The following is an 8,863-nucleotide window of genomic DNA, read 5'->3' on the forward strand; positions in this document are numbered from 1 at the left end:
CTTGAAGAATTATTTTCCCCATGATGAAAGGTGCTATGGCAGTCTAGGGAGAAATATATTTGCATTGTGAATCAAAAGTCTTTAATAAAGACCACCAGAGCAGCATGCCCCTCCACACTTGGTTTCCTCAGTCCTACAAATTTCTGCAGGAGTTCTCACTGCAGTCTGTGCATCTTCTGTCTCTGCATGCAGCTTTCCAAAGTTTATTGGCAATATTTATTCACAGTTTGTTTTTATTTTTTTCTAAGTGAAAACYCACAATAAGCCGTTAAAAAAGGTATATTGATCAAATTGGAATTATTTCTGTCTAAAAAGCAGAACCCTGGCACATGGAGGAAGAAGAAAGACATTTTTTTCAGTGAATGATGACAGTAGATGACTCCACTTCACATGCCGAGCTGAATGACCATAAGGGCTGTCCAGTCTCCCTGAACTCCCCACACTCGCCTTCATTCAAAGATTTCTCAAAACTGGTTTGCAAAGGCCATTTGCTAGTGTAAGGCTTGCAAATGCAGCTGCAAACAGTATTTTCTTCTGCATAAAACACTAAGCAGCCAGGAGACAGSGGTAGCAGATCTGATGGGGCTAAGGCAACCCCATGTGTGTCATTACTGGTCCCCAGGACTGCACAGAGTTGWGATACATCAGCTTGGTGACTACAGGCAAAATGAAAGGCAGCGGTCACAACATTTTGATGAAATATTCTTTTTTTTAATTACTCAGCGAATAAACTTAAGATCAACTGTTTTCTAGACACTGAAGGATATAAGATATATTAACTAACACATACAGGAGAAATATAATAAGAAAGCCTATCAGCAAATCACCAGAAATCAAGACCTAATTTCTATAGCAATCCTAATTTCTGTAAAAGGCAGCAGCATTTCTTCAAGGAGGGTAGAGCAGCTTCTGCAGCAAAACCTTCATGCATTGCTGTGGCAAACACACATCAGTCACCACCCTTAAGATACAGAATTGCTTTTCAACTGTGGTGTGCAGTTGAAATGTAATGCAAAACAAATGATCARCCTGTTATCCAGTAATGGGCACTTGTGAAATAAATTTGTGAAATATTTTGGATAGATGATAATAATTTTAAAAGTTGTGTTATTTTTATGAAGTCTTTTGCAAACACACTTCAAAAAGCTAAAATACTAATGGATGCATTCCTTGCAGGTAGTATACAAATATCAGAAATAGGTAACTACTTTTAGGCTCATGCAAATGTGGTTAGGAAGGTCTCAAAGTCTGGGCATGCTGTGACCAGCAGCAAGCGTTTCCCACAGCCTGTTAGGTGCTTCAGGCCACCATCACCAGAGATCCTCTTTGCCTTTACACAAGGAATATGTGTCTGATGACAGAGCTATCATATGAAAAATCTTCTAGAGAGCTTCTGAAGAACAGAAACMAGAAGAAAAAAGAATACTTTGAAGAGCTACATCATCTTTTACTGAATTAGCAGCCTTTGCTAATTGTGTTGTTTTTTACTTCTTTAGAAGGAAAGGTTTGATCTAGCCAGGGGCAGGATTTTGAGGCATTACCTACCCTACAAGCCCTAATGCTCAGCCTTAATGTTCAGCACGAGAAGCTACCACACATTTTCCAGAGACAGATGTAGGTGTCACATCTCTGTTCCTATACTTGTTGGAGAAACTGGTTGTCTAATGAAAAGGATGGAGAAAAGGATATATTTAAATCTTGCTTTCTTTTTGCTGTGATTATTCTCTTATTTCAAGGAAATATTGGGATTCTGTCATTTTTTGCCCCCATTTCTACAGTCATACAGTATAACTTCAATATGTACTGTGGAACATGTTACCCGTTAGAAAAACATGTCTAGAAACCATGGATGTGGCATCAGCTAAGAGAATTAGCAGTGTGTCCTGTGCAGTGAGGCAGGGGCAGCCTGTGGATGAGTTGGCAGTGACTCATGAGATTGTCTGAAATAATGGATTTTTTCCCTCTCTCCTAAATGGCTTAAAATCCTATCTGCTTTGGGAAGGGGATCTTGCAGAGCGTGGGGTATTCAGTGTGCAGAGCAGCAGCTGTGGCCTTGCAGAGGGGCAAGCATTTCTCTTAGCAGTAGATTTTAGAAAACTAACCAAAAGAATAGAAAGCAACAACAAAACCCACAGAATACAACCCCCACACTGAGGAGAGCCACAACCCAGCTAAGGAAAACCCTGTATTTCTATCTTTGCTTTGGATCCTTATTACYTGTAAAACTTGAGTGGTTTCCAGTTTAGTCATTTCCTCTGATCGGGAAGCTCAGATGAAATTACATCCCTACCGGAGGCTTTTAGAGGTATATAGGAGTCCTGCCTGGCTGTACAGGAGACATGTGTTTTTTTCTGGCATCTTTTCTTTTTTTTTCTGGCCAAGTGGTGATCGAGTCCAGTGTCCAGGCTCTCCTTCTGAGTGTTCCTGCAGACGTGGTGCAGAAATGGAGCATCTCTTCTTCACCTGCCTCACCTTGTCCAGGAGAGCAGGCACAAGGCTGCCTCCGAGGAAAGTGGATTGAGTCCCTGCTTCCTTGAACCTGTAGGTTCAAGATGGTTTAGGCAGCCTCATGCTGTCAGGAACGGTTTCTGGTGCCCATACAAGAGCAAACCTCTCCTTGCTCAACTGGGCAGTAAGAGTTGCGCCCCAAGGCTAATTCTCTTCTTTGCTTCTAATAGTCACCACGGACAGTTGTCTGGATGAGGGGCAATGAATGTTCATGAGATGAGCAACCTACTAATATTTGTTGCTACCACTGCTCATTGCCTGTGTTAGAGCTTCCAGCAAGTACTAAGCCTGCCTGTGTAGACTGTCTTGGCACCAAAGTGCTGGAGGAGAGAAAAGTGTTGCTGAATTAGATGGTCTCCCAYGGACCTGCCTACCTGGGAGCTCTATGTTATCCCTACATTACTACCTGTTATCCCTTTGCATCGCGCCCAGAGAAGGCGTAGGAAGGACAGAGTGCTGCTCAATGCCCTGGGATGCCCCATATGCCCCTTTCATGAAGCCTACKGGATGATTTTGTCATGACATCAGCTCAGGCATATTGCAGAAATAGGGATCTCCACCATTTTCCAGGCTCGTACAGGCCACCTGCCTGTCTGGACACCCAGCAACCTTGTTGCAGAGCCTCTGCTCGCTAGAGACCCTCGCCCAGAGCAGCGCTGGCCCTCCACCCACAGACACACATGGAAAAATAATGTAATGCCACTACCATTTCCATTAAGGCAGCTGTGATCCAGGCACCAGGCTAGGAGATAGACTTTAAAAAGATTAAATTGTCAATACTTCCCCATGACTCATCCACCATCTGAGAGACGTATCTGGCTCAAAACCAAGACATCCAYCCATTGAACTTCCGATCAAAAGAAAGGGCCAACTCTTGGTTTAAAATGTTGTGTGACCATTTTGCTGGTTAGAGGTGAAGCCGCACACTCCTGAGGACCCACAATTTAGGGAGGCCCTTCAGCACCTGCATAACCAGCACCCAAAGATGAAAAACTCAACAGACCTCGGCTACTTAGGAATGGGATTAACCAAGCACAAGGTCACCTCTCCCACACAAAGTGTTTGTTGAACTGAAGTCTGAACCACAGTCTACTGATGCCAGTAGATACCATGCTTTTCACATGCTAAACTTTGTGGACTACTGCTCAGCCCAGCCTAACCCATGCAGAAGCTTTTCCCATTGGGATACATCCTGCCTGCAACCTGATTCCCCAGCATACCACATGCAAAAGGAGAAGTTAGTTACAAGAAGCAAAACAGACACTTGACCAAATGTAATCAACGTTTTTATTTATAAACGTACATTTACTATAAAAGCTGTTGCATTTTAGACAGGTCTTCCTAATTTCCAGAGGCATTTTAGAATAAATAAAACAAAGGAAAGAGTAGCATAATTGGTATTCAACATTAGCTCCAGTTAGGACAGCAATCCTTGTCCTTGAATGGACATGCATACAAGGATGGTCCCCTGGCACTTCTCCAACCTTTAGGACATTCACTGAAAACTACAGGCGACCTGCATCATAACACTACATAGCAAGAGGCAGGAAAAATGCACCATGGATGTGGGACAGTGAAATACAGAAGGGTTATGATGCTTATTGAGGTTCTCCGAAGTATTAAGAGGCTAAGTAAATTTTCAAACATCTAAAAACCATTACATACATTGTACTTGCTTAGCAACAATAAATCACTTTTGCAACAAATACATTTACATTATAGTTCAGATGTAATAGCGCATTATTTTTTTCTTCTGTGCTGCAAAGTTCCTGATAAGAAATTTATCATGTTTATGTGTTTATACTGAAAACAAAGGAGAAAAATAAAAGGTCTTAGCCCAAATGAATTTGCCATGTAAGACTTCAGATGAAAAGTAAATCAAACATCAGCGAAGTAGTTGGCAAGTACAATTCTGAGAACTTGAAAATGTTGGGTTTGGGAGGAGCAACTCATGGTCTGAGAACGCTGCTTCGTTTTGCTTTACATACAATTCACTTCACGGCAACATGCACATATGAACCTGACTGCTAGACCCTGGGATCCAGTTCCAAGCAGCCTGAGAGCCCCAGCAGTGTCTGCAAGGCTGCGTGCCCCCCACCCACCCCGTGCTCATGCATTTTGGTTCCAGTCATGCTCCCTCTGGCATCTTCGGGCATCTACTGCTAAGCTAAGAGAAGCACATCTAACCTCTGCCTGTGACCACCAGCCCTCTCCTACACTTGTGACCGATTTGCACATCTAAGCTACATCAYATGTGGGGATAAATGCAAGTGACTTACACCAAATAGACACACATGCATGCATTAAAGGAGGTCTCGTTTGAAAATCAGGCCCAGGCATAATATATTCACATATCCTTAATGCAGMACATGGAATGATGCAGATGTACAAAGTAGTTTATAAAATCCTCTTGAATTTCCATGTTATGCATTATTTGCCTGAAAATGTTACGAGGACCACATGCAAACTGTAAACATCCTGGTTATCAAAAGCCTTTAACAGGTTTAACCTCTTTAATCATGCAAATGGTTAATCAAAATATTGGATTTCACTGTCTTATTTTCAAAACATTTTTCTGTTTTTTTTTTTTTTATTTTTTTTAAAAAGTACTCCCCATTGAAGACAAATGAAGGACTTCAACTTTTTGGATTTATTGCATCCATGAGTCATCAGTGACTGTGTGCAACAGCTTTGCATTTTCTAAGGCACAATTTTAAGGAAGTCACATGGAACTTCCAGCAGACAATCCCAATCTCCTCAACTGGTAACACTGTGCAGGTGTTTTCAATGACAAGCAGTTTTGCATGGGCACGCAACTCAGATGCAAGCAACTGTCTAGGGTCTAAATGAATAGTTGCTAACTATGTAACAACTCAAAATTATTGCTTCCCCCATAACCAGGTCATTTCCATTTTACTGACATATCAACAGACAATGGATGTGCACATACATTAAACAGGAAATCTGTTAATTTTTTAAGGCAGAACAAGTTGTTTTCTCTGTTTTAAATTGCATTTTGAACTGCTGAAACAAGATACTTTAGAATTGTAACCCATCACCCCAGCTTGCCCGCGTATTCTGGGTTGCAGCAAGGTCTTAGCAGAGACAACTCTCCCAGCGAGCTGCTGCAGCACCTCAGCAAGGAGCTCCTTCCTAAGCAAAAAGCACAGAGTGCCCCGAACACAGGCAGGTCAAGCTTTTCTGCCTGTCACTATTGGCCTCCTCCCTGCCTGCTTCCCATTTGAGGAATGAGGAATTCCCATTCCTCATTTTGCTGACCTTTGGGGTGGATGCACGGAGGGACGCAGGTTCACGGCCATCCCCTGGCTGCCCTCGTTCACTGCTGACCCTCGTGAGGGCTCGGGTTGGAGGGGACCCCACCGCACGTGTTCCTTCTCACATGGTTGCAACCAAACGCAGCACTCGCAAGCAAACGAGCAGATGGCAGAGTAACTCCGGCCACCTATGGGAAAGGTGCAGCAGAAAAAGCTCAGCAACCCCCTGAACTGCAGCCTGGAGATTCACGTGTCAGTTCACGTGTCAGCTGCATTCAAGTTCGGTTCAAGCTTCTCTCTCCCACGTCACCCTTTCATCAAATCAAGATATGGATTTTATCAAGTAGGAGTGCTCCTGATGGGAATTCCGCAGTCGCTAATGGTATAGAGTCTTTAGGTTTAATGAAGAAATCTTTATTTGACAGAATATTAAGCTATRGTCATGAACATTACATGAGGTACACAAACAAAAATTCCTATCGCTAAAGGTGCAATAATTTATTTGTATAACTCCTACCCTCCACTGAAGGTAAAATAAACATAAAATGTTTCAGAATTACAGGATGTATTATCAAACTAGTCTCTGTATAAAAAAAGTTATAGCTTCAGTTATAACAGAGAAGTCATGTGCTGTGGTGTTTAGTTTTCTCAAATGCACTGATTAGATACTATCTTAAAATTACTTCTCATCTCCAGTTGGCATATTCTATAAAGGCTCTGTAAACTTAAAACTTTAATTCCTAGAAAGATTAAAACAAAACAAGTTTATTGCATTTTAATTTTCTTATTACCTTTAAAAGAACCAAGTAACAGACTGGATATCATAAACATACCTGAAAAGGTGGGATTTTTTTTTTTAATAGTACTTAGGCTATACCTTACCATATACCATCATACATATTTTGCAAATTTCTTAAGAAAGGGGGGAAAAAAAACATATTGCATTTTAAAGGAGCAGATGTAGCGTTTTCATATGAGCTTTTCCAGATGAGATGAGAGCTATGACGTCCGTGGTTCCAAGCTCTAACAAGTGATTGTCTGGAGGCAGCCGAGACACATGAGAGGAGAGTTCCTTCTGGCAAGTCATTAGCCTCAGAGTCATGTCACAACGTAGTCGGCTGCCCAGCAGCTGCGTAAAACAAGACAAAAACAAGCCATTAGCTGGCAGATTTTAACAAGCATTTCTCCTGAAATGATAGAATAGGGGAGATTTCCCTCATATGATTTCTGTAACTCAAGAAATCACAGCTGGAGCTATATATCATTTGTGCCCTCCACCTTCTGCCCACCTCTTGCAACGCTGGGACACTAATTGCGACAAGAACTCAGTATAATGTTAGTAAAAATATTTCTCATGCCATATGGATTTCCCTTGCACTGCTGACTGCAGTCAGCAGATTCACTTTTATTTCATTTCCTCATGAAGCACTGTGGGGATATTTACTTTGCAGTGGAAAAACGTTGCAGAGGAAACAGTCAAGCAAACAACCGATGAGTCATCCTTAGCAGAGCCTGTATTTTGTGATGTGGTAATACAGAGCCCTGATGTTATTTGGCCACACAGAGTATTTCACGAATTTACTGCATGCCTTTGACTTCAACCCTAGGAAATCTGTAACTATTTCTGTGTTCGACACTGAATATTGAGTTAATTTCACTAATTAGCATTGCCTATGAGATTTTCATGTGGAGAGACAATCTACCAATAAACTCCTGTACACTTTTATTTAAATAACAAAAATATGCCATGGATCACCAGATATGCTTTACATGTTTTCTCTTTCAAATTCTGAAATAATTTGTTATGGAAAAGATTCACCCACAGCTTCAAATAAAATTTTAGCATATAAATATTTCTACAAGRTGTCCATAAGGCCCTCAAAAAACACCGATTACTTGTGGCTTCAGTGAAGAACATCTCTTGCAGTGCTGCAAAGGTGTTAAGACCCAGAGCAAGGAGTGGGCAGGCAGGAGAGAGCTGTGGAATCAAACAACTGGTTTTATGTTTAGCATCAGGCCTTCCAGAACTGAAGGAGGTAGCACTAACATTTGCACTAACTTGTTCTTCACTCCAGATACGGAGCCCATCAAATCTTTGTTAAAAACAAGCAAGCCCCTTGCACGCAGCCAACCACAGATGTAGTTTCATAACATCAAAGCCAATCTTTTGGAAACTGTCAACACGAGCTGCTGCAACTTAAACTTGGCCAATTCATGTTTTCAGATTTTTCTTGAGAAGTGGCAAAAGATGAACCCTTCTACATGAATACTGATGAGGAATTTTCATTTCCAAATCACCTGTGGTTGCTAGCCATGGGCTTCTGCTATGTATCCACCAAAGCAAAATCTTGCAGCACAGGATGTTTCATGCAGCTCCGTACTGCATTTTCCAACACCACTGCTGTAGAAATGATTATGAAGGGGATGGTTTCTCAGCACATAGACTGAAAAAACATCCCATTTCATGAAGCCTTCAGCTGATGTGACGAGTCACTTCAGCAAAAAGGATTCAGAAGAAAGGGAAAACAGGACTTTCATCCCCTCCTCTCCTTTTGTGTAATGATAGAAAAGTGCAAATACACATTTTAAGGATTCCTTCAGTCACAAGGGAAAGGTCTGTAATTCTGAGTCTGCTGAGAAATACAGCTATTTCTAAAAGTGAAGTTAGATAAATAAAATATAAATTTGCTAACATCTCTGAGTAGAAATAAAGTCATTTACCAGATAAGCAAATGATTATACAACAGCACCCTCTAGCTCTGATGATGGGGAAAATATCTCTGTCATGAAATATCAGAGAATAAAGCCTTAATTTTTCTATTAGCAAATGTGAATCAGATTTCCACCTACTGGTTTCTACAGCCATTTATTTTGAAGGAGTGAAAAGAAAATAGTAAGTGAAAAGAGCTCTCTATCCCAATTTATCAGTTGCCACTCTCCTTGTGGGCAGCAAATACACTGAACAGGAAGACTCTTATTTCAGTGCATCCTTCCTTCCTTCCTTCCTTCCTTCCTTCCTTCCTTCCTTCCTTCCTTCCTTCCTTCCTTCCTTCCTTCCTTCCTTCCTTCCTTCCTTCCTT

At 41.4% G+C, this 8,863-nt stretch overlaps 1 protein-coding gene across 4 annotated transcripts in view; it reads right to left on the bottom strand.

Moving 5' to 3' along the window:
• Nucleotides 1-6,080: 6,080 nt before the first annotated feature.
• Nucleotides 6,081-8,863, bottom strand: part of LIMCH1 (LIM and calponin homology domains 1) — a 159,703-nt gene continuing 156,920 nt past the window's right edge. For all 4 annotated transcript variants that reach the window (XM_026037419.1, XM_026037423.1, XM_026037422.1 and 1 more), the window contains one exon: nt 6,081-6,912. In XM_026037419.1, coding sequence (XP_025893204.1) covers nt 6,887-6,912 — 26 coding nt within the window. In that variant the 3' untranslated portion in view covers nt 6,081-6,886. The remainder of the gene's footprint in view (nt 6,913-8,863) is intronic.

This window comes from Nothoprocta perdicaria, unplaced genomic scaffold (genome assembly GCF_003342845.1).
Source record: "Nothoprocta perdicaria isolate Ctin4 unplaced genomic scaffold, notPer1 scaffold_2, whole genome shotgun sequence".
Taxonomy (NCBI): domain Eukaryota; kingdom Metazoa; phylum Chordata; class Aves; order Tinamiformes; family Tinamidae; genus Nothoprocta; species Nothoprocta perdicaria.